Source organism: Callionymus lyra, chromosome 7 (genome assembly GCF_982586985.1).
Source record: "Callionymus lyra chromosome 7, fCalLyr1.hap1.1, whole genome shotgun sequence".
Lineage (NCBI taxonomy): Eukaryota > Metazoa > Chordata > Actinopteri > Syngnathiformes > Callionymidae > Callionymus > Callionymus lyra.
Genome location: NC_141824.1, coordinates 23669842 through 23696471, shown reverse-complemented (window position 1 = coordinate 23696471; position 26630 = coordinate 23669842). Strand labels below are relative to the sequence as shown.

At 35.7% G+C, this 26630-nt stretch overlaps 1 protein-coding gene across 1 annotated transcript in view; it reads right to left on the bottom strand.

The window, feature by feature from the left end:
* Nucleotides 1-26630, bottom strand: part of LOC148075751 (cGMP-inhibited 3',5'-cyclic phosphodiesterase 3A-like) — a 76420-nt gene that overhangs the window by 49587 nt on the left and 203 nt on the right. Inside the window, exons 2-3 of the mRNA XM_087794929.1 lie at nucleotides 6784-6969; nucleotides 3021-3678 (exon numbers count right to left, since the gene is read on the bottom strand). Of these exons, the coding sequence (XP_087651055.1) occupies nucleotides 3021-3678; nucleotides 6784-6969 (844 nt within the window). The remainder of the gene's footprint in view (nucleotides 1-3020; nucleotides 3679-6783; nucleotides 6970-26630) is intronic.

The window sequence follows — 26630 nt, the reverse complement described above, 5'->3', positions numbered from 1 at the left end:
GTGTAATTTAAACAATGAACTTCCATATAAAGAAAACCTTTTCATCTAATCTTATTGGATAACGTTACTCAAATGTATCATTTGTATCACAAGCATGAAGGATAGACTTACTCTCTGACATTAAAGGTACTTTTTTAGGTAATTGGTCATTTTATTTTCCTTTTGCAACATGAGGTTCTTTCGTAAGGTTTGGGTAGGTTTTGGCACGGGACACTGGTCCATCGCCAGGAACAGTAATGTTTATTTTGATATAGTGACCTAAAAAGATGCAAGTGATTAGGATAAGAAATTATGGAGGTCAATAATGATTCTTCCAAACTGAATAAAACTGATGTTCAAGGAAAACAATTTGATGGGTGAAGATGGGTTTATATAAATTTTGTCCAGCCCATGACTTTTTAAAATATTTTAGCACGTTGTATGATTGAGTTAGCTTTCAGAGTAGGCTGAATATGTGTCTAGTGTTGTGAGCCTGGTTTGGTACATTAGATCAGTTGCACTGGATTTAGATGTTACTTTTATAGAGGCCTATCAGAACGGTATGTTAAGTGCATCATTACTGTCTTATCAGCCATCCCAACCCTGCACATGACAACCGGGTCAAGTCAGACCCAGTTCACTGGATACCCATTAGCCATTTGGTGAATCCACATATGCTTATATTGTAATTAGGACCTCTAAGGATATGAATAGTACAACTTAATCATTTTTAATTGGGTTATTTTATATATATATATATATATATATATATATATATATATATATATATATATATATATATTGACAAAAAAAGTAATGAGAATTTGTTTCTTGGAATACACAGTAATAACAAATCGCAGCCTGATTGTTGAACCAGAACTCGGAAAGTTATGAGGTCCAGGATTCAAACCCACAAACATTAAAAATAGTCTCAGTTTCATTTAGTTATTGATGACTTTAATCAATCCACATAGAAAGCCGCAGGGCCAAAGATAAACCGTTACTGAGAGTTATGAAAACGTTGTCAAAACTTTCTGTGTATCGTCGCAGTTATAGTCCGTGGTTTGAGTTTTCAGTTCATTCTAAATGTTTTCACTTGTGTTGACTTTTATCAGATTCTTTTTTGAATGAGGTTGTTACGAGGCGACCCATTTAAACTCAACACCGTGAGCCAGGAGTAACGACAGTCGTGCGTCATCAGACTCGTTTGTATTTCAGTTGCATCATTACTGACGTGTTACAGGGATAAAAAAAATGTTTCACTAACAAATACAGCATCAATAAATCTGTCATTCCTCAGAAAATTTCACTTTATGTTGATGATAAAATCATGAACTTGCTGTTTTATAATTAACATCAGATATTATTCAATATCCAAATTGGTCCCTCGACCTCTAGCCGAGTCATAAATCTTGACATGAATGATGGTTCCAGATTTCACTCATGGGACCCGGAATAAAATTCAGACTTCTAAATAGTAGTGGATGACGGCATTACACAACTTTTTCCTACATTGATACATTTGTCTCTGTCCATTCAGTGGTTAACCCTTTTCTCTGCCTAGATGATTTAATTTTCTTACATGTAATAAATGTTAACACAGCATTCAATTCTAGCTAACCCAGTAAAAAGGATTTTCAACGATGTTCTTTCATGAAAAATAACGGAAACATGAGACGAGAGAAAGATGGGTTCACTGAGAGGGAATGAGCACTTTTGGCGAGCTGGTTGTACAGTGTTTTTTTTAGTTAGATAATTAGTTGGAAAATTAAAGTTGGAAAGTAATTTTTATTTGGTTAGACATCGATCGTTAGCGACTCACACATGTTAATAGGAGGAAAAAGTGAACACCATACAGCCAGAGTTAAAAGGTTGTTATTGTAAGGATCTACAAAATACTATCTCACCTTTGCATATTCATTTCAGAGTTCTTAAAATGCTATGAAGTAAAAAGAAAAAAAAAGTAATTTCCATCTTGCCTTTTTTCTATTTACTGATAGATTAAACTCACAATATTGAGATATATGGATATTTGTCTACTATTACTCTGGTTCTAACAATAATTACTATGTGTAAAGAAAATGCACAGATAGAAAAACTAAAAACAATCCCAGGATAGCTTGACTGGTTCACAATTTTTATTTCAGTTTAGGAACAATTCCAAGTACCATTACACAAGTCACACTTGTGATGTCTCAATTGGCGGAGAAAGTGAATAATAAACGGCCAGATGTAAAAGTTATGTCATTGTAAGTATGTACAATATTTTATCTCACTTTTGCATATTTATTTCAGAGTTGTTATGAAGTCTTTTCTTTGTCACTGTTGAAGGTATGTAAACAAAAAAACTAAATAGAAAAGAAACTAATGGATATTAACGCTGGCAAAAAGGGATAAAAGCAGAGTAAAAAACTCACATATATTGAGATATACAGGTATTTCTTTTTTGGCTATATCAGGTCCAACACAACTATGTGAAATATTGTTGTTGGACAACGTATACCTCAACACAGGCCTGACCCTGATTGTCTTTTCTCATTCTCTTTTTATCACTGGTGACATTTTTGAAAACAACAGACGTTTAAAAAATATTTTCAAAAAGGTAAACTGCCAGATATTACTTGTCTTGCAACGATGAACAAAAGCATGAACTCATACGAGCTAAAAAAAAAATTCCCAGACTAGATGTACTTCAAAAAATGCAACACCGTATTTGAATTGGAGATATCTTTACAAACATTTATGAATAATAAACAATGAATAAAAATGAGTCACAAATACTTCACAAAACATTCCTCACTTAAGCATCCCCACAATAAACATGTCTTGCCAAGGACATTTAAGAAAAAGCATAATTGTATTGTTAAATATGAATATGAATGAATTCATCTCATAAATAAATACAAAAAGTAGTTTGTCCTCATGTTGGATGACCTTTGATGACTGAGATGCGCCGGTTCTCAGATCTAACTCGGGGCCCTCTTCACGGCGAAACCTAACGGGACATGATGGGATGGATGGCGCGTGGAAGTTGCTCTTACCTGGTCCCGCGGAATGCAGGGCAGCGAAGTCCTGCGGTGGGACTTGCTGTTGCTGTGAGCCATCATCTCCGAGGCCGCTATGGAGCTGGACCGCCGTCTCCTCTTGAAGACAGGGATGTCCTCCTCCTGAGCCCCGGTCACAGAGCCACAGCACCCCGTCCCGCTGGTCCCTGGGGCCGGCAGGAGCCGGTCAGCATACCGCGCAAGCAGACCCAGCAGGTAGGCCGGGTGGAGGGTCTCCAGCTGGCCCCCCGGACCCTGCGCGGAGAGACGGCGGTCCCGCAGGAGGAGGCGAGGACGGAGGACACTCCCTGGACCAGGAGCAGCAGCAGCAGCGAGAGACGCCGAAACAAAAGCCGCGACGCGAGGGAAGGACCAGGAAGGCACATATACGACGAGACAGGGGGGGGGAGAACGACGCGCAGGATCCGACGCGAAACGAGTCACCGAGCGAAGAGATCCGAGGATGTCGTCCTCGCTCAGGCAGCAGAGCGAGAGTAACGCGAGGAGGGATCTGGAGTGGGGCTGGACCACGACTGGAGCTGCGTGTCCCGGCGCGCAGGGGTGACACCGCCGCCGCCGCTGCTGCCGCTGCTGCTGCCGCCGCGCGCTACCGACGCCCGGGGATGATGAGCCTCCCGTCCGCCTCCAGGGCCATCTGTCAGTCACCCTCCGCTCACATCGCCTCACGTCAACCCCAGTGCGTGCCACATTGTTGTTGTCAGTGCCCGACAAAAGACTTCATTCACGGGGTGTGTGTCCACAACAGAAGGCTTGGATGGACTTGTGGAGGGTTTTCCTTTAATTCGGCGGGTTCACAACTTCCACTGATGGGCTGCCCTCTTTTCACAAGCAGTGAACCAAAAAAGCAACCGCTGGCGATTCACACATTCAGGCCATTCATCCCCTCTCTCTCTCCCTCTCTCCCTCCTTCTCTCCCTCTCTCTCTCCCTCTCTCTGTTTCCCTGCCCTCCCACTGGACACTGTCCATTTTCGGTGCCACTGATTCCCCAATCATGCATCGCTATAACCTTCCTGTGTCCTTTAATCTTTCCATTGACAAACATAGCTTAAAACTGTTCATTCAGCAAGAGTATAGATGTGTTATTCACTTATTGTTTTAAAGTAAATTTCTGCCCTGTTTTGAGTTGTATTCATTGCTACCCTCTTTTAATTTATACTATTTTTTTCACCCTAGTTCAAGTTCAATTTCTTTCCTGACAAGTATTGAGTCATAATTTGTTTCCGCCCAGTTCCAAGATAACATTTTATCCCACCCTGTTTTAAGTTCAAATATTTCCCATCCTATCTGGAGTAGTCATTTTCCTACCCTGTTTTAAGTTAAAATACTTTCTATCCTATCTGGAGTAGTCATTTTTCCTACCCTTTTTTAAGTTTAAATATTTCCTATACTATCTGGAGTAGTCATTTTTCCCATCCTGTTTTAAGTTATTTGTTTCCTCCCTGTTTCGAATGTTAATTTTCTTTCACCCTGTTTTGAGTTATACTTTATATATATATATATATATATATATATGTATATGTTTAACTTTTTTTTTAGGAATTTTAATTTTGTTCTCCCATTTATAACTTAAAACGGGGTGGAAGAATGATAACTTAAAAATTTGTGGAAAAAATATCAAGTAAAATATTGCAGAACAAAAGATTTATTTATATATTATATATATATATATTAGGCTGTATTGCAAAGTTGAAACTAAAATTTAAACTGAATTATATACTTTGCTTTAGCTAGTCGACGACCGCTAGCTACAGTCATTTCCAGATTAAATCTCCACCATAGGTCTCACATAATTTGATAATATTAATAGGAATGCATGCCCTAAAAAGGGTATTTTTTCAGATTATGTGTATCGCCCTAGATTATTAAAATAATAGTTAAAAATTGTATCAAGTTTGATATAATGGTCCGGCGATAAAAGTGTGAGCTTTTATCATGAACCAACCAACGGTTTGAAGTCCCTTGCTTCCTCTCTATTAGTCATTTGTGTATGATGTAACATCGTGAAAGTGTTTTTATCAGGCCTGGATTACATAACGTGGGTCAGTGTAATCTGACAAGTGCATTTGGGCACAATATCACAGTTCAGTCATGTCTTGACAATCGACAGTGGACATTTGCCAAAAGAATCTGCTGAAATTTGACCAAAATAAGTAAGTATTATGTATATCAGAGTGACACCTCGAGTACTTCTACTACCACTGAATTGTGTCTAAACTTCAAGACAAAAACGTTACATGAAAAAGAAAGTCCCACTTCAAGCATTCTTAACATTATTGATGTGTGCAGATGATGAAGTGATTTTTAGTTGGTTTAAGCAGTATAGGGATTGAGGGAGGCGAAGAGGTGAGTGAGCACAGGGTGGAATAGCTCCAAGGAAAAAAGGATTTAAAGAAAAATGGAAGTAAGACCTGCCATGATAGTTTCAAGCAAGAGTTCATCATGTGACCTACTTTTAAAACGTCAAAATGATCGACCTACTAAAATAGTGCAAAAAAAAGACATGTATTCATAAATATATTGAGAATGTTTTTTAAATATACAATGCATTTGTACCAAACATAATTATCAATACACTTTTTCATGACCTTAACTTACTCTGATCCAAAGTTAATCTAAAATCTTTAAAACGGAAATGAAATACTTCCATTAACAGCTCAATGAGAAAACCATACAACAGAAGAAAAGCGTCCCATTTGGTTAATTTTCGTACTTTCTGAGGGCTCGTCCAATCAGCTGGACTTTCACAAGTTTTTTTTCTTTGTAGTCTTAATAAAAGATGTACTTATATTTAACCGAAGCGACCAAAGTCTAACTGAAATGGACGAAAAGAATTTTGGAGGAACATGATGTGTTTTGTTTAAAGATACCATGAAGAGATGAAAATGTTACACATCAACTATCTTTGTTTTTACATCATTGAAGCAGAACATATTGATGTTCAAAAACATATTTATCTTACCCCTGCACATCTTATGAGTCCTAACGTGATCTTTTTTTCTTTCATGGCATTCACCACATGGAGCTCATATAAATGTGAAATCACATGTTTTGTTAATGATCCCTCGCAGCAGTTTTATATTATCCGGAGGCGACACACAAGGCTTTGGAATCATTTTCCCAGTCAAGCATTTGCAATTAGAGCTATTAATCAAAGCTGACTAATAACACGTTAATGACACCATAACAGCATATTGGATTTGATTGAGAACACAGGAAGATCTGGTGTTTGTCACTGGAATCGTATTGATTTCAAGGTCATGATGGGTTTAAAATCTGATTGGCAGTGATGGGGTTAATGATGTCTGAAATAGAATTTAGTTTTGAACAAACCAGACAGAAGTGTTTATTATTTGACACAGAATGTAGTAGTTTGAAGTATTTTTCCACCGGGAAAGTAAGTGTTCTGGTGACCACCATTTTTTTTTTTTATGTGAAGGTCTGAGGCTTTTTGAATTTACCAAAAAGATAAAAAGCGATAATGAAAATCTTTGAAAATGTTCACTAGTGCGGTATTTGGCAATGAAACACACAGATGTCAAGACAATAGAGTTGCATCGTTTCAACGCTAGAGTGAGCCATAAATCAATCTTTCCAAAAATACTTATCATTTCCGTTGCATCATATAGAAGAGTTGGCCAACAATAATACGATGAACAACACACGATGCTTTCACCAACATAAGATAAGGAAAAGAAACGTCCATTCTTTGTTCAGTTTATCTGCTCTCCTCATCCTCACTGCAGCTCCATCTGGTTGACCCCAGTTCCATGTTTGCTCAGCTTAACTACAAACCAGTCCAATCCACTGGGAACACACTCGTTCACAATGAAGGGCCACTGGTCTCGCTTCACTTTATAAATCCCACTTTCCCTGAACAAATACACGTCGGTACCACACTCGTCCACGATCGAAAGAAACGACCGTCTGCATATAATATGAATACGTTGTGGAAAAACGAACCCTGACTTGGCTCGTCTTTAAACTACTCATATATTTTGACATAAACATGAGCCTTGATGAGACAAAACCAAAATATTCATAAGGAAACTCGTGAATTATAATGAATAATCAACCTATCAATATTTTCATCTGTTCTGGAAACAAAATGTTTCCTTAAAAAATGCTAATCTTGGTAACTTCGAGTGGAAGAAGTGAATAACGATGTATTATTTATTTAACTTCATTGTATTTATTATTATTTATTTAAAAAAAACCTGATATCCCTAAAAAAATAAGTTATTAAGGATATTTCTGAAGGCGAATGACACTAAGTTGGTTTGGGTTCTGAGAAATCTTGTCGTGAAGAAACACAACATCTTGGAAGAGAATCATTCGAACAGAAGCAGCTCTTGGCGACACACACGGTATCTGGTATTTTCTTTACACTGTTTTGTTAATGAATCCATTGAAATACTGTTTCATTTCTCAATCTGTTTCCCCACGTGAGCTCGAGAACAGGGGAATTCATACGGCGAAACAATGAGCTCTGGTAAATCTCTATTTTGGCAGGAGATACTGAGCACGGATGGTCCGTTCACATGCTAGTGCTCTTTTGTTTACAGTTACCAAGGAGGAAGTCGAAATAACCTTCAGCCACACGATTATTCACTAGATGTTTTTGACCTTAGTTCAAATTCTTTTACAGAATTGTGTTAACTAACTTGAACTATTTAAGCAACATTGTAACACAACATTGTGTACGAAAGAAACTAAGACAAATATTTTGTTGTATTACTGGACTGTTTAGCTGGATGACGTTGGTGAAATGTTGTTCTCGGTTTGAACGTCCATGATGCACTTCTCTAGGTCGCTTCGGATAAAAGCTTATGATCTGTAATTTACCGTATTTTTCATTCTATAAAATGTATTAATCCTTAGTATGGACTATTAATACTGTGGAGCCTTGCTGAGAAATGATAGGAGTCTCCTAGAGTAAAACTACGGTGACTCACGATGTAAAACTAGTAAGCCTCTCCGAATAATACTACGGAGCCTTACGGAGTAATGATACCGAGCCTTACGGAGTAATGGTACAGAGCTGCATGGAGTAATGATACAGAGTCTTGCAGAGTAAAACTGCGAAGCTACACAGAGATATACTATGGAGCCTCGTAGAGTACTTTTATAGAGACTTGCGGAGTAATACTACAGAACCTCGGAAGGTAATACTACAGAGCCTCGCAGAGTAATACTACTCGACCTCCACGAAGTTATACTACAGAACCTCGCAGAGTAATACTACATAGCCTTGTGGAGTAATACTACAGAGCCTTGCGGAGTAATACTACAGAACCTTGCTAATAAATACTACAGAGCCTCGTGGAGTAATACTAAAGAACCTTGCAAGGTAATACTACAGAGCCTCGCAGAGTAATACTACAGACCCTTGCGGAGTAATACTACAGAACCTCGCGTAGTAATATTACAGAGCTTCGTTGAGTAATACTAAAGAACCTCGTTGAGTAATACTAAAGAACTTCGTGGAGTAATACTACAGAACCTTGCAAGGTAATACTACAGAGCCTCGCAGAGTAATACTACAGACCCTCGCAGAGTAATACTACAGACCCTTGCGGAGTAATACTACAGAACCTCGCGTAGTAATACTACAGAGCTTCGTTGAGTAATACTAAAGAACCTCGTGGAGTAATACTACAGAACCTTGCGGAACAGTACTAACTTACTGATTTAGAGACAGTAAGCAAACCTGGATTAATACATAAGGTTTATCGTTTATAAGGAATAAAAAAAAAAAAGAGTATTTCAGTTAATGTAAACTATAGTATTAGGGTTCTTTGTCTTTTTGGCTGACTGTTGAATATGCAATGAATAGATTTCACAGGAGAAATGTAGAAAATGGAGCTAGAAAAAGACAACACTGAAAAAAAAAATGGCACAAAAAACTGTACCATCAACAATGTTTTCCTTGTCATTCAACATTGTTTAAGGGTTGATAATAAGTTGTCTCCAGGCTCAGATGTTGCCACACCACTTGAAAAGCGTCCTGCACACTCAACCCAACAAGAATGACTTTAAATGTGGGAGTATTGGCTGAAAATCCTAATATGGTTTGGAAATGAACTGCTGGAGTGTTTTTTTCATCCATTGGCCATAGAAACACATGAGAAATAACATCCATGCTTTCTCTCACAGTCGTGCTGGCTCCAGAATTCCACAATCCTCGAGACATTTCCAAGACGTGTGTGAATATTTCCATTTCCTGTATCTATAAGAAGTAAATGTTTATTCTTGTGAGACTTTGACCACATCCCTTTAAAAAGACAGCAGTGATTTCTATACGTTTTGCGATAGATAACTCTATGTTTTGGAACACCCTCTCCCTTCTCTCACCCCCACACTCAGCCCTCGTGACTACATCAATGATGAATACTGAGTGGCAGTCGGCCAGCAGATTGCATTGTGCAACGACATTTTTAACGTATAATCTTGCAGCTCTGTGTACCACCTACATCCATCAATATTCATGAATGATGTATGTGCACGGCCTCCCGCTTGAAGGGGTCTGCATACATTTCTCCGGCTCAGGGGTCGTTAAAGGGGGCTTAGGCCTGCTGGGGGAATTGTCCTCGCCGCTCCACAATAAACGCGAGACATTTGTACAAGCTCCGTTAATCAATAATCAATTTCTGATGGAGGTGAAATCTTTGCCTGGCTTTTATTTTGTGCATCTATGTTTTTGTCAGGAAGTGACACACTGAACGGTTTGTTACGCACCATCAGTCATCGCACATACTTTTATCCTCAAGATCTATGAGCGTCTTGATGTGTCAAGAGTCACAGACCAATGTTATGTCAGAGGAAATACCTTATTTTTTCAAAATCAAGCACCTTTCAGACTCCGTATAATCAATAGAACACATATTTAGAGTCGGGTGCGACTGGTCGAGATAACCAAGACCAGTCTGTAACAAACTGAAAGTCTAGTGTGTGGCTGTCAAACGGAATAAACAAACTTAACGGCAACATGGTGTATTATTATGGGATTACTTTATTCTGTCTTACTTAAGAAGCTGACATGGAGAAGTCATGCGTGGAGTGAAGCGACCTTCTGCGTTCATGACACCTTGAAAATAGGGAACAAATCATGTTTCATTTACGAAGGAACATATGAGAAGGAAAAACAAAAACCTCTACATTCGTCACATTTTCCTTCCTGCAGTAATCATCGTTCGTATGGCCTTAAAATATCTGTAAATTGGCATTGAAAAAAAGGCATTATTGGATGTAACCTACTTAAGGAGGAAAAACCATCTATATAACATTTTTATTTAAACAGCCTCTTTTTATTTTCAATTCCAAATTTCTCTGTCAATTTTAGCTTGTTTAACTGTTTAAAACCCATACATTTTATTTTATTCAGCTGGAATCTTTTCTTTCCGTAGTCATTTTTAGATTAATTGTTTTTTCTACACTTCACTTCTGTCACATCAAACCACCTCTGGAGTGCTGCTGATAACCTGAATCTTCCACTCTTTTCTAAATATTTATATAATACATTTATCTAAACAGATCTTAAACAGGATGCTGAAGGTCTGCAAGTATCACTACGCTCCCCTCGCTCCACTTCTTCATCGGCGGTCTCCCTCACGCAGGAACTCTTATTCTATGCCTGCATTGATGTCATAAGTGGCCTGATTTCTCAGCAGCTGATTGGCTGCTCCGGAGTGACTCTGCTCTCCTCTTTGTGGTACAGTTAACAAAATCACGTCTCTGTGGCGGGCGCTCTGATCCCCCCCCCTTTGTCTCACCAACACTTTGCAACATTACTTTTTCCCTTTCAGTCGTTTGTGTCTGCTCACGTCATCTCTGCTCCTACTGCAGTAAAAGGAAACACCCCGAGAGGCTGTTTCTGATTGGACGGGAAGGATCCATCCAGTAATGTGCGTAAATGGAGACTTCAGTGGGCTTCTATTGAATCTGCTGTGATGACATCATCAGGCAGACAAAAAGTATATCACTATAAGTGACATAAATCTGTATATATATAGCCTTTATTAGTTTATTTAAAAAAATATATACATTTACTATTATGGGGAATTTAGTATACACTTAATTATTCTTGTTATTATAATAAAAATGTATAATTATCCTAAAAATGTAACGTATCATCATGTAAAACATCCTCCGGATTACTGTAATGCATTGTATTTTTATCATATTTTCTTACAATGAGGTGTTTGTAGATTAACTAGTTGGATTAATTATTATTATTATTATTATTATATTTTATACATTTTTCCCCCATAACATTTTACTTTAAATAACACTTTCTTAAATGCATAAAAATCGAATAAAAGCTGTAAGACTTTATTATTGAAATATATATATAAAAATAAAATATAATATAATATAATGCAATATAATGTTATATAATATAATATAATGCAATATAATGTATTACACAACACAACACAACACTACATAACATGACAACATAACAACATAACATAACAACATAACATAACACTACAAAACACTACATAACATAATAGTTTAGTATAATGTATAAATGCATAAATATTTATTCATTTTTTAATTCAAAGAATTTTCATGATAAATATTTGTGTATCAGATTTTGAATGGCTCAGATGTACAGCGACTCACTCCGAGTACAAAAGGGTGTCACTAAGAAAAGCACGAGTGCTTCTATTTATTTGCGTGTACATTGAGCACAGCAGAGAGGATTAAGAGCAGGTGAGTGACAGTTAGATGATTTGAAATTTGAGGTCCCCTTGAGTCAAAGAAAAGGCCAACCATGCGGTTGATGGACAGCTAACAGCAGCCCTGCAGGCAGAAACGTATCGACCGCGTCGTTCAAATCATGTGTGACATCGTGAGCGTTTGGCCTGCTTGTGAGGATGGACTCATGCTTGGGTGCCACAGGGCAATTATTGACAAACAAACCTCCGCGTCTCCCTCGATGCGTCTGTGTTGTGTACCAGTATATCGTGTCCTTGTATCGGGAGTACAAGCCTCGGTAAATTCTCACATGTCAGACTGCTGATGCACCGAGGGTCCTCCTGCGTTCTCGTGCATGAACATCCGTCCTCACATGAGAGCGGCCTCTCATGTGGATCTACATGCTAGTCATGCATATGTGAGTGAATGTTTTCAAGCCACAACATGAAGGCATGCATGACAGAGCAACGCCTGTGTACTGCAGCCAATTACAGCCTGTGTTATTACCATTTATGCTGATCTTATTTGCATCTACAGCTGAGTTTAATGGACCAGAGCTCTCTTGAGTCGAGAAGATGTTGTTTCATTGGAGGTTCTAATCACTGTGGGTCCTTCTCCAGACTGTTGTCAAATGTATGATTCATATAAACACATATATTTACTCCATTTATAAGTCTGTAGTCCGGATGATGAATATTACATAATGTATTTTTAGTACAGTATATGCCATTATATGGTGATATATTTTTTATTTTATTGTAATTTATTCATATATTTTTCATGTATTCATATAATTTATTATTTTATTCTGTAATATGTATAGTCCTTATTTCCTATTCTTATTTATTATTTTATTAATTTTGCAATCTGTATTCTTGTCCCAATGTTATTTATATTTATTTATTATGCTTTTTCAAGTCCTTATATGATGCATCATTTTTGCTTTCCACCCTGTGAAGCTCACATGAACTGGTTATTGCAATGACACTGTTTCTTTAAATGACATTAAAGACAGCAAAGGACTTGATTCCTTATTGGAGCCGAGGTCTCAAGCAGGCAGCTTTGCATACAATTGGATGATGATTAAAATGTAAAGTGAGGGAAATGTTGAGTGACGTCAACGCACGTGAGACTGAAAGTCTTCACCAATGGTTGGTTGACATGATGGTTTGAATTGACAGCGGTGACCTCTTGTGGTGAAAACTGGCACCAGAAAACAGTTTTAGGCGCGATAATAATCATTAATAAATAAACAATGAATTAGATAAACAGAAAAGTAAATAAGGAGATACAGAACGGGTCAATCAATATGCAAATCTTTAAATTAAAAGAGGGAATGTTAATTTATGTCCTTTTTTATTTGCATGATTCGATGATTTTAAGAAATCAGTTGGTACCAAAATAATTTAAAATAAAATAAAATAAAAATCACATGGACGTTTGAAATTACGCTGCGTTAACTACATACATATAGAGCAATGGCAGGGATGCTTTACGTCCACAGGGGGTCAGTAGAGATCCAAAATGCTTCCACTGTAAGTAAGTAAGTAAGTAATATTTATTTATATTGCGCTTTTCCAGACCAGGCAGCTTTTACGCAATAATGTTTGGTATTATAATTCCGCTTTTTATTTGGTGTACACTCTAAGGATCTATAATTTGAATATAAATAAATCAAGTTCAAGTTATTTGATTGTCAAATAATACACGTAAAACATTCATATCTACTCAGAACATGTATAGGAGTCAGCCCCAAAGTCAGTTGAAATGATTTAATGTACCGTTATTATTAGTATTATAATATTTAAGCCGTGGAATATTATGGTTATTCAAACAGTTTCTTTTCACTTTCCCCACTCGTCCCTATTAAGCGGTGGTGTGAGTGACAAATGTTGCCATGGCAACTAATTGCTTTCCATTCCATTAACCTCCTCCGATTGTGTGTCTGATCAATCCCCCCAAATCCCTCCGCGTCCCGGTTCCTATGAATTCAAACACTCTCATGACAAGCAGCTCATGGTTGTATGGATGAAAACCGTCGCTGTAATTGCTCCACCATCTTTTATCTGTCATTTCAGGCAGAGACTAAAGATGCAGTTCAGCTCCCTGGAGTCCCTCAGCTCGGCTGTCTTCCACTCAGGGACGCTGATTAAGTTCTACCTTCCCTCATTTAGCCACTTAAAGCTGCAGCAGCATCCTGATAGCACAGCAAAGTGCTCTGCTTTGCTTTACCTTTGCCCTCCCCTGCCTTGACAAACACCATTAAAGGGACTTCAGAATTAGTATCTCCTTTGTTTTCAACCGACCTTCGCTGCAAATTGACGGCTAGTTTATTTACCGAAAAACTAAAAGACAACAGATCAATTCAAGTATTAAGTTTGTGACAATGTTGCAACCGATTTTCTTTTATAATAATTATAATTATTTATATTAATGTAGCGTTTACATTGTTAAAGATTCATCTGTTTCATCACACCATTGTCTATTATTCAACCACTTATTGTATTAAAAGTTATCAGGTTAATTGTAGAAGTTAAAGCTAAAAGAATAAAGAAAATATTTATTTATGTCAAATTCACGATGAGATACTGATGTAGACAGATGGATAAACTTTATTGATCCAGCACACAGCAACACGGACGATAGGTTCATGAAACAAGAACAAGAACAAAGAGAAATAAAAAGAAAGTGCAAGATGACACAATCTTATATACATGGAATATCATCTTTTCACTCTGCTCTTGCTCCCAAACTCAGAATTAAACAAACTAATATCACAAGGAATGAATGAGTCCTTGAGTCTATTAGTGTTGCATCATGGGAGAAGCATTCGTGCTCCATCTTCTTCTCGGCTCACTGATGACAGTGTTCAGGATGACTGTCATCATGTATTCCTCTTTTAAACAATTATTATTATTGCATTATGATAATTTTTCTTTTTGCGTTCCTAGATACTTGTTTTACTTGTATACGTTATTTTAAATACATTTTTGGATAAAGAGGAAAATTAAGAGTGACAATTTATTTTGTTATGGTTGTTTAAATAAAGTTATTGACAAAGATGTTACCAAAGAAAAGGGTAACTGTTTCTTTAGCTTTGTTTTGTTTTTAATTCACATAATGTTTTTTACTTGATTTAGAACAGAGTTTCTTTTGAAAAACATTTTAATGTAAATTACAAATAATATTACTCTAGCTATATATTTAACAAGGATTTTATTCAATATTCTTTGTGTCTTCTGTCTGTATAACACTCTGCTTTTGAGGCTCTGCTTCACTTTTTAAATTCTATGCCAGTGATGATAATAAGGTTAATCTCTGTGTAATTAAGGGCAAACCCCACTTGAGATGCTGAACCCTGATGGTGAAATACACATTTCTGAACATGCTCGGCCATCATGGTTCGTGAAAAAGGAGTAAAGCAAGGCAGAAAAAACTGTTCCTTTGGGGAGAAATCTATTGTATGAAATCTGTAATAAATATTAGAAACAATCCAAACAATTATACGATTTAACATGCATTATATTACATTATACTATACCAGGACTAAAGTACAAACATTCATAATAATAATAAGAAATAAAAATAAAATGAAAAAAACAATAACATAAAGTAAACATTATAATGATTAAAACATTAATAAAAAACTTTATATTTGTTAAGAAATAAGTATATATTCAGGATGATGCTCTGATTTAGTTTCATTTTAATGAACAAAATGCTAACGTTAGCGTCATCATTTATCAACAGATGCTTGCAAGGACGATGATCAATGATCCATCTTCTCACTCTCCACTCCTTCCTTCAGCCTTTACGTCTGACATGACGGTGGGCCGTCGGTCTCTGGCTTCACGGGGGTCTTATCAAGCGGCAGGATGTGTGGACGACTGACCACTGGTGCTTTTACTGACGGAGGTTCGAGCACGTATAGCTTTTTTTCCACCTCATTAACTTCACCACTACGATGCTTCAACGACCTGCTGGAACAGGTTTTGTTGAGTCAGCGGTTGGTTCATTGGTAAAGTTCTGCACTTAGAGACGTGAAATAATGAGCATTTGACGCATAGTCTGGAAGAAAACAGCTGCTCATGGATGCATCATTTGTTCAACCATATTCTGTATTTTAAATCTCAGGTCTAGGTCATAAACGCAGTCAGTTTTGGTTCTATTCCTCTTATAGTGAGTATGTAAAGTTAGTAAGTAAAGTAAAGGTTAATTGTAAAGCACCTTTCTAGACCAGGGTCACAAAGCGCTTTAACTATCAAAAACAATACACAGCTAAAATATATACTTTAAAAGGCCAAGACAAATAAGACAAACACAGGAGTCCAAGAAAATCAGGAAAGAGTCTGCACAAATAAAAATGTCTTTAGAGGTTTCTTGAAGGAGTCAGTAGATCATCAAACACAGAGGGAGAGGAAGATCGTTCCAAAGCTTAGGAGCAACAGCCTGGAAGGATTTCTCTCTCTGGTCCTGAACCGTGTTCAGGAACCATCAGTAGATTCTGATCCACAGACCTCAGACCCCGAGCTGGGGTGTAAGGCTGGATCAGATCACTGATGTAAGGAGGAGCCTGACCATGAATAGTTTTGAAAGTAAGAACCAGAATTTTAAGGTTGATCCTGAAAGAAATTTGAAGCCAGTGAAGAGTTTTAAGGATCGGAGAAATGTGAGGTCAGAATTCTCGCTGCAGAGTTTTGCATCAACTGCACGCGAGACAGATCCTTCTTGTTTAGACACCAAAATAAACTGTTACAATAGTCAAAACGAGAAGACACATGGATTATAAACTCCAGATCGTGTTGTTACATCATTTTCCTAAATTTAGAGATTTTTCTCAGTTGAAGGAAACAGTTTCTGGTCTTATAATATAAATAAAATCATGCACATTTTTGTTTGTATACAGCAGTTGTAAACAAAATATGTAATGGTTTTAATTTGTGAAATGGTAGACAATAAATGTTTTAAAATTGATCTTTTTTTCATTAAAAGTATAATTTTTCTGTAATTTTAACCCTTTTAATTTGGACCTTTGATCTGACTAGGTCCCTAAATTGCAGTAAAAAGGCTTCATGAAACAGCTGATGAAGTATCATGATACAGTATCTTCATTTTGAAACACCACTTGATCTATGTTCTCTATCTTTATATTTAGATTGTGTCATCTTGCACTTTCTTTATATTAACATGTGAGGTGTCAATTCTATGATTACTTGTCCATATCCTTGGACACTGTAGACACTGTATCATGATACCTCAGCAGTGTTTTCATGTTGTCTCATAAACACATAGCTAGTGTGTAGCTTCCTGAATCAAATTGAATCTAACTTTATTATATTGTCATTGTTTTTTTTTTAATACTTCAACTTCGACTTCTACTTTATAAGTCCCATAATGCACTACTAGAGTTTAAGCGTTTTTATCTGTTGACGTTGGCGAAGGTTGATGTTGCTCTAGTGAATATGTTTCCATCATGTCTGATGAAGGTCATGATTGTGCACAAGTGTCCTTGAACAGATTGTTGAGTCCAGGTCAGACCTTCAAGACTCCTTCACGTGATTCAAGTATTCTTGACTCTGGACCTGATCTGTCGTCCAGCAGCAATAACAGTTGAGCTTGAATCCAGGTCAAAGCCAGTGCAGGTTTTTCTCTTTGGGTTGAAAAAAGGGGGAAATGATCCAGTGAATGTTTAAGATAAAAGCAGAGCGACCTCTCCGTGTGTCTCACTCGTCGACAAAGCAGAACCTAAACATTTCTCTGTAGCAAGATCATCGTTTAGGGAAACGGTTGTTTGAAGGTATTTTAAATAAACAGCTTGTGTGATCTATGATCTCGTGGCATATAGGAATTACACAGTAACAATCGTAGAGTTAACTTAGCAGGGATGTCAAACTCAAGGAACCTGGGTCACATTTAGCTCTTACACTTTTGATCTGGAGAAATATTCAAGTTAAAAAACATAAATTACATCAGCAAACAGATGTTCTGAGTGTCATGGTGAAACAGATACGTCCACCTTTCAGGTCCTAATACAACAATTAGGATAAACAAGAATCTATTTTTGAATTCATTCAGCAGCAACACTACACTTGTTAGTGGCCATTATTCATGACAGTGTCTGCCAAACAGGAGAATAAACAACATGAGTCTTGTGTTTCCTGGAATCAGAGTAGCGCCGTGGTTCAGTGAAATCCTCGCAACTGACCCAAGAGTGCCCAGATCCATAGTCCTGCTATAGTCCTGTTACAACATTGGGAAATATATTTTATTTTTATAGAGAACTCAATATATAAACACGTGTGAATAAATATATAAATTTCCAAAATCAAAATGTACCCTTTATATTTTTGTTAAAAACGGTGCTATTTTTTTTTTTTAATATTTACATTTATTTGTACATTTTACATGAGGTTTGGACAAGAAATGGACCCAAGTGGAAGAAGTGCTGATGCCAACAACTAAACAACAGACAAAAAACGTAAAGAATCAAAATGGGTTTAATCACAATAGTTAATATAAACACAAAACAAAGTTCAAGTCTCCATGTCACAGTCCAAGGGAAACTAAAAGCGCACCACAAGTCACAAAACTCAAGGTGCCTGAAAAAACAAGAGAGCGGTGATTAGAAAAAACACACAAGCTGGATAAAACGACAAACTGTAGTCTCTGGCACAAGAAGGACAAACATAATAAGAACAAGAAAAAATGTAATTCACAGTGAGAGAATAGAGAATGTACACTAGGGAGTGGCGATTATAATCTGACGCCTGTTGCTGCAGGAGAGCTGGTTATTAGGTTAGAGACGCTGTGGAGCTCAGGAAACAGAAAGGATATGCAAAACAAGTTTCAAAATAAAATTATGATATAAGACATGACATTTTAACTTTTCTTTATTTTTACATTTCATTGTTTATGTATTTTCTTTATTTCGATATTTATTAATTTATGTATACATTCAGAGGTTTTTTTTATTCATTCCCACTTTTTTATTTTCTGTTGTTACTCATTTAGACCTTTTGCTGGCATTCATTTTTGATTAATTGTACAAATAAATAAAAGTCTAAATAAACAGATGTGAATATAAACGCAGAAATAGCAAAAGGTAATTTATTAACTTGTTTTGATGTGTTTTTTTGTGGTTTTTTTTACACATTTATTTATAAATATAGTTATATCTTTAGACATATTTTATTTTACTTTTTTATAATGATATATTTTTCCAGTCATTCTTAGCACACATGGTCTGTCATATTTTTTTCTAAAACTAAAGTTGTTTTTTTTAGAAATAATTGCCTATACTGATGAAAAAAATGTATCAGCGAAGAAGAAAGACAGTGAATGTGAATGATATAAAACTAAAACATTTCCTCAAAAATATTCAAGCATCCCATCATCTACACGGTTGTGTAAACAAAAATATGCTGTAAAGTTGTATTTAACCAGAAGAGTCTAAGTAGATATAAAATGTTTTTTTTTCTTTAACTTAATTTTTTTTTAAGTTGATAATTAAAATGCCAAAAATCATGTTTGTGTTGCTCATCAAGGCCATACGACGAGATTGCAGTGGAGTTGGTCCGCAGTTTTTTAGATGACTTAAATCTCGTGATAAAGTATTTTCCTACAAATTTCATCTTGTAATAAAGTATTTTGCTACAACTTTAATCTCATAAAAAAAGTATTTTCCTACGACTTTATTCTCGTAATAAAGTATTTTCCTAAAAGTTTAATCTCATAATAAAGTATTTTTCTACAACTTAAATCTCGTAATTAAGTATTTTCCTATGACTTTAATCTCATAATAAATTATTTTCCTTACAATTTTAATCTTGTAATAAAGTATCTTTTAAAGACTTAATTCTTGAAATAAAGTATTTTTCTAACACTTAAATCTCGTAAAAAAGTATTTTTCTATGACTTAAGTCTCGTAAAAAAATATTTTCCTACAACTTTAATCTCGTAATTAATTATTTTCCTACAACTTTAAACTCGTAATAAAGTATTTTCCTACAACTTTAATCTCGTAATTAATTATTTTCCTACAACTTTAATCTCGTAATAAAGTATTTTCCTAAAACTTTAATCTCATAATAAAGTATTTTTCTACAACTTAAATCTCGTAATAAAGTATTTTCCTATGACTTTAATCTCATAATAAATTATTTTCCTTACAATTTTAATCTTGTAATAAAGTATCTTTTAAAGACTTAATTCTTGAAATAAAGTATTTTTCTAACACTTAAATCTCGTAAAAAAGTATTTTTCTATGACTTTAGTCTTGTAAAAAATTATTTTCCTACAACTTTAATCTCGTAATTAATTATTTTCCTACAACTTTAAACTCGTAATAAAGTATTTTCCTACAACTTTAATCTCGTAATTAATTATTTTCCTACAACTTTAATCTCGTAATAAAGTATTTTCCTACAACTTTAATCTCATAATAAAGTATTTTTCTACGACTTAAATCTCCAAATAAAGTATTTTGATCAAACTTTAATCTCGCAATAAAGTATTTTCCTTACAACTTTAATCTTGTAATAAAGTATTTTCCCACGACTTTAACCTAGTAATGAAGTATTTTCCTACGACTTTAATCTCATAGAAAAAAGAAATTGTTATTTATTTTTGAGTGGCCCTAATACTCAGTCGTAGTATGTACATGATGTAGTTTATAATAAATATTTCAAACGCCTTTAAGACAAAATGATTCATCCAATAATGGATTACAAAAGTTAAAGTGTACATCAAGAACTGTGCAAACATGATTTATATAAGTGCTGAGTTTAAAAAAAGGTAAATTGATGCACATCCTTGACGTGAAATAAACTCTTGTTAGAAGTTTCTCGAGCACCAGACTTTCTTAAGTCATGAAAAAACCAAGACGATCTTAGCAGCGTATCACATGTTGATACTAGTTTTAAACCACTTGTGTATTTTTAGTTTGTTTAAATGTTGATATGCCTCCCTTGAGTTAAATAAACCACATAATCTGAAGATAACGTTTCCCTGTGTGTATTTATGGAGCAAGTTATTTTCAAATGCTGAACGTGCGCGACAGTGTAGCTTGTCTGCAGGTGAATAAATGTTCTTCGAGTCCAAGAAAAACAAACATACTCCAGTTCCTCCACCATGATCCTGCCTAACAGTGGGATTCCTACCTGCCAACTCATCACTTCAACGCTCGTTTTTTATTAAGTCTTGGAGCTCAGATCTGTGACATTTGCTCCCCTCAAGCCTTTCATAGTGACTCCTGCGTGACTTCTTGTGTTTCATCCTTCTTCCTGTCTTAATGCCAACCTCAGAACATGTTCTTCCATCGTCAAAGTCAGAAAGTATGTCAACGTTATGCAGATTTAACTTCATTTTCACCTCTAATTAAAAATCTTGTAATATGAGTAGATTGAACTTCTACACGATGAAGATAGAAGAATTTAAATCAGAAATGCACAATAAATTACCATTGGGAAAGGTTTGACTATTGTAGTGCATTATGGGGCTTCTAAACTAGGGCTGAAAAAAATGAATGAAAATTTGCCTAACTATTAATGTTATGTTGTCAACATTATTTTATCAAGTTGAAATGTTAGCATTTATGCCATTTATTTAAGATATTTTGTAGTATTTGTGATCATTTTTTTGTTTGTGCAAACTTTACACAAGTTTTAAGTTTGATTGGTAATGCAGTCAGTTTTATTACTGTTGGTGGGACTATATATATCCATGAGGGGTGAATCCTTGTGATCTTTTTAGCAGCATTTTTTTAATTTATTTGCACCATGAGTAAAATTTTGTGCGTAAATGTTTATGCCCAGTGTAGACAGTAGACACTGGAAGCTCTCGCGATATTTCCTGTGCTTGTAGCATGTTAGCCTATTGCTATAATAAAGCGTATAGTTTATTTTAATTGTTTCATTTTTTGGAACAATTCCTCATGTCGAGGCTTCAATACAAGATGGATGTTCCAGACGAACAACAAGGAGGTATTTGGATTTTTTAAATTTGTCTTTTTGGACGACGATGAGGGCAAAGACAAATTCGCTCTCGTCGCTACATTAAAATGAACAAACATTTTTGGTGGTGAGTAGAAAATTTGTGAAGTTTGAATTACGGGTGAACTGTCACTTTAAGCTCAAATCCCATTGATGGACAAATGAGAAATATATTTGGTGGAACTCATTATCGTTGACATCATGACAAAAATATGAATTTGGTATTATTTCCACAAATGTACTGAAGTTTGTCGGACGGACTTGGCTTCAATGGATGTTGTCATGGGGACAGCTGTAGGATATTGTTAAGCGAAGCATAATGACAGGGTAACTACATAAAAGCATGTGAGGAAGGAAAATTGACATAGTCATGGTTTGAATTCAAGGCTCTGGGATCATTTAAGGTCGAAAAGACGATCACTTTTTCCGTGTATAACAACTCTGTCGCATCTTTTAAGATAATCCAATTCTGCTCGATTATCCGAGAATATACAACGACGCTGAGCTCAAGACGAAAATGTTATCTACAATTAAATTACTCAGAAATTGTTTCCCTTTGGCAGATTCATCAAATGACTTTCCTGGCGAATGAACGAAGACATGTGGCACAGATTGGATCTCTAAAGAAAAGCTCATTTGTTTAAATGACATTTTATTCAGTTACTCTAAAGCATAATAGGTTCGATAGTATCAGGTCCATATTGTTGGCCCGGTGTGAATTCTCATTTAAACGCTGCCTTTGTTCTGTTCCACTGTGGATTTAGAAGGTCAACATTCGTTCTTAGCTTGAATTTCCTTCCTGTTATTCAGTGCTGATGTCATTGCCTTTATTTTTGGATCCCATGTTAAACCGTCATCATTGTTCAACTGTCTGCAGGACGGTAAACACTGGGACAACATCACTTCTGATTTTGGGCGGCAACGCCCCGGGAGGAAATTCTACTTTCTCTGACGTTCGAACATGAACTCGCTTCTCGTCTTCCTCGCTGCTATATTTGGTTCCTTCCATCATGTTGTTATCACGGCTCGCTGTTTGCTCAGATATCTGGCTGCTTTGAATAATACATGGATCCACAGTAAACAAGGTTTTACGTCCCAGTGCGAGGCCAGGGGGACACAGAGGAGGGAAATGCTGGATAAAAACATTCACACGGGTTCATGATTTACTGCATTTCCACCCATTACCCAAAAAAGATATGCTTTTAGGAAAAATCCAATAATTATTTGGATTCAAAATAAATGGATCAAGTTACAACTTTGTCAAAAGTCATGTGGTCTGTAAATTCTGCAACACCAGAGTCAAGTACTCGACAATACTACAAATATATCCTTGTTACTACAGTATCACAATATATCGTATTATATCCCCTGTATTGTGATTCATATTGTATCACTAGATTCTTGTTGATACACACCCCTACTAATAACTGTTACTGCTGGGTAGTTACTTAAAACCTAGTGTACTTTAGACCTTGGCTCCTGCATGGGTTTGCCAAGTGCTGCCTCTGATGTCACACAGAAACAGTGTATTTTAAAAAAAGCCTGCACATGTAAGAGTGATGTGGGGAATTAATTATGATTTTTAAACATTACTGTAAATTATACTTTTTTTTTAATAAAATAAAAACCTATGATACAAAGGATATATTTGTATGTAATAAAACAAAAGACAATATACAGTATATAATATATATTTTTATATTAACATCTGAGATACCAATTCTATAGAGAAATTGTCCATATTCTATTTAAAATTAAATAAAAACATGCATTTTATAGCTCACAAGACAGTTTTTTCACATGACAGTACAAAAAACGACTTGTAGATTTAATCATGGTATTTTTACACAATTTTAAAGAACTGATAAGCAGAAAACATGAATGATGTTTGCCATTAGACTTTGAATATATATATTACTATTATCACTGAATTTTTAAAATAATGCTTTGAATTTGAAAAAAAGAACAAATCAAATTTCATATACTGTTGCTTTATTCTCTCCATTTTTATTTCTCAACACATCAATGAATTCAGCTCAAAATTATATGTGTAAAAATATGTGTATGAAAATATATTAGAAAAACTATTATGTAATGTTATGTTCAAAGTTTAAATGTTAAAAAATGAATGTATAACGTTACTACAGGGTCTGATTGCTTCTCCTTCGTTGCCCAGGTTTTCACACTAAAATTTTTTACACTGAATTTTTTACACATTTAGTTTTACACTGAATTCATGCATTGAAAAACTGTGGTAGAAATGTAATGTTTTTTTCAAATTCACAGTTTGATTTTGATGCTTATGAATTTATATTCAAAGTCTGATGCCACACGTTTACTTCCACACCGTCCCTGTCAAACGTGATCAAAGGCCTAGTTTGAAACCCTCGAGCCAAGCATTTCTGCTTCAACCTCTCGAACCATCAAAGCATAGAGTTCATGACTGCCACAGTTTATCTTCCATTTTTGTTTGTTCACCCACTGAGAAAGGAGAAAAAACAGGTGGTTGACTGTGTCAGGGTTCATCTCTGTGGTTGAACGGGACGAACCGTGGGTGAAAGAGAGAAACAAAACAGTGAGGAATCAACACAGAGCTCTCAGTAATTGGACGAACTCCAGCGTAAACAAACCGGATTGAACAGTTAATTGTTCCACTTTCTAAAGAGGACACAGTGATAAGCAAATAGCCTTTCGTGCTAGTCAAATATTAGCCGTGACCTTCTGTATCTTGTTGCGCTCCCTGAAAACAACAACAAAGTGACAACGTCAGGTTTTGGTTTTATTGAGAAAACATTGCAATAGTTAACTTTTGACCCACATTCTGCACGAGCGCATCACGACCTGGCAGCCACGAGCAAATCGGTCATGATCGCTTTGTTTTGACGAAAGTGGAGAAAATGAATGTGAAGTTGATCCGTTCTAATCACATCTCAGGTGTGTTCATGTGTGAAATTGGATGCCGTGATGAAAGCAATCATGATGCCCAGGCTGAGATGAAGCTATGCTAGGAATGATAAACAGATCTGAGTGAAGGTAGAGAAGTAGGATCCAGCAGCAGAGAGGAAGAACTGTCCAGAACTGAAAAAGCTTCTCTTCCTTCTCTTGCCATTAGTGTCACTTCTGTTTCCTGCTTCAGATCTCGATCGTCTGTTTTGTCTGTTCTTAATTCGATTTTAATTACATTTAATTATAGTCACGCAACACCCTTTTTTTCCTGAATTTCCTGTCTAGGATACCGGATGGTCTGGTCTATATGTTTAGCTGCTAAACCTATTAAAAGGTTTAAAAACAAAAGCAAAACCATTATTTATATTGAATTAAAACACAAAGTACAAGTTTATTTTTTATTTGAAATTTTTCCAAAAACATTGATCATTTAGTTTTTATTACCGATATTTTATACATTTTAAAATGAACATATATATATATATATATATATATATATTTTATATAAAATGATCCATCGTTTTACCAGTTTCATGTGTTCCGACTGTTAAAGAAAACTGATTGCATTATGACATCCATCAAACCCTTGCAGGAGCCAAGGTCTCAAGCAAGCAAGTTCCATTCCATAAATAGATATGCAGTGGTGTAGAACGTCCACCTTGACGACAGAAGGGAGACCACAAACACATTTGTTTTCATGCTTCGGGTCACTTTGACCCGGAGATAATACAAGGGTGAAGCAAGAATGTGTAAAAGATATCCTTTTTTCTGACTTTTTTGTTTGGTAAATACTAGATTTCTTAAAATGTCTCATACCTGTCCATTTTTTTACTAGTTTATTTAGGTTTCTTTCTTGCTATTTAACTCTTGTATTATCTCTGGGTCAAGGTGACCCTTTGATAGGTCTTTGTGCACATGTGTGACAACATATGAATTATGTTTCTTCCTTCTTTTTTAACCTTTTTAAAACAAAAAATATATATATAATATAAATTACAGTTTGTTTTGGTGAGGACGATTTCAAATAGTATATTTTATAAAATGATTCATGTACATCCTGAGCTTTTATTAATTTATTTTGGTTTACTGGCTGTTAAAGAAAATAATGACATCACTCAAACCTCTTGCAGGAGCCAAGGTTTAAAGCAGGTGTTCCAACACAATTTGATGTAATTTTGTTGAAGTTTTTATATTAAAATAGGATTTGTTAGTTACATATATTTCATATGCTTAAGAACTTAAAAGATGAAAGACGTATAAAATAAGTATATTTCTTATATAAAAATGGATTCTTACCCAACTTGTGATTCACTCAATGTTGATTCGACACTTCAAATACAATTGTATTGAATTGACGTTTTACTAGAACTAACTACACTTTCAGGCTCTTAAAGAAAACTGATGACATTTAATGACATCACACAAGCAGTTGCAGGAGCCAAGGTCTCAAGCAGACGAGTTCCAACACAATATATAACAGGGTCTTGTTACACATGATGTATAGGATCATACTTTCTTACAACCTATCGCACAAAAATGACAATGAAAGTTTAAAAAACGTTTTGTTTTCATAAAAAGATTAAATGTAATGTGGGTGTCTTTTAAATTCGAAGCAGAAATGTGTCATGTTTTGTAGAATGTCACCTCATGCTTTTGATCAGGAAGTGATTCTGTTATGCAGAGTTGTGGTCACTGGAGCTCAAAAATGTTCTGCTTTCATGTCCCCGATGAAGATGTCACCGAGCAGAGGAAATATCAGTCGACCAGAAGCAGCACATTAGAGGAAGTGGTCGCGTATCGACATGTGCACGTTGCTGCTCTAACCACAGCCCTGAAAAACAATAGATAACTTCGTCACGAGAGAGAGAGGAAACCAGTGACACAGTTACAGGTTTCACCTGCTGGCCTGTAAACTATCACTAATGACGAACATCGTCAACATGTGGTTTA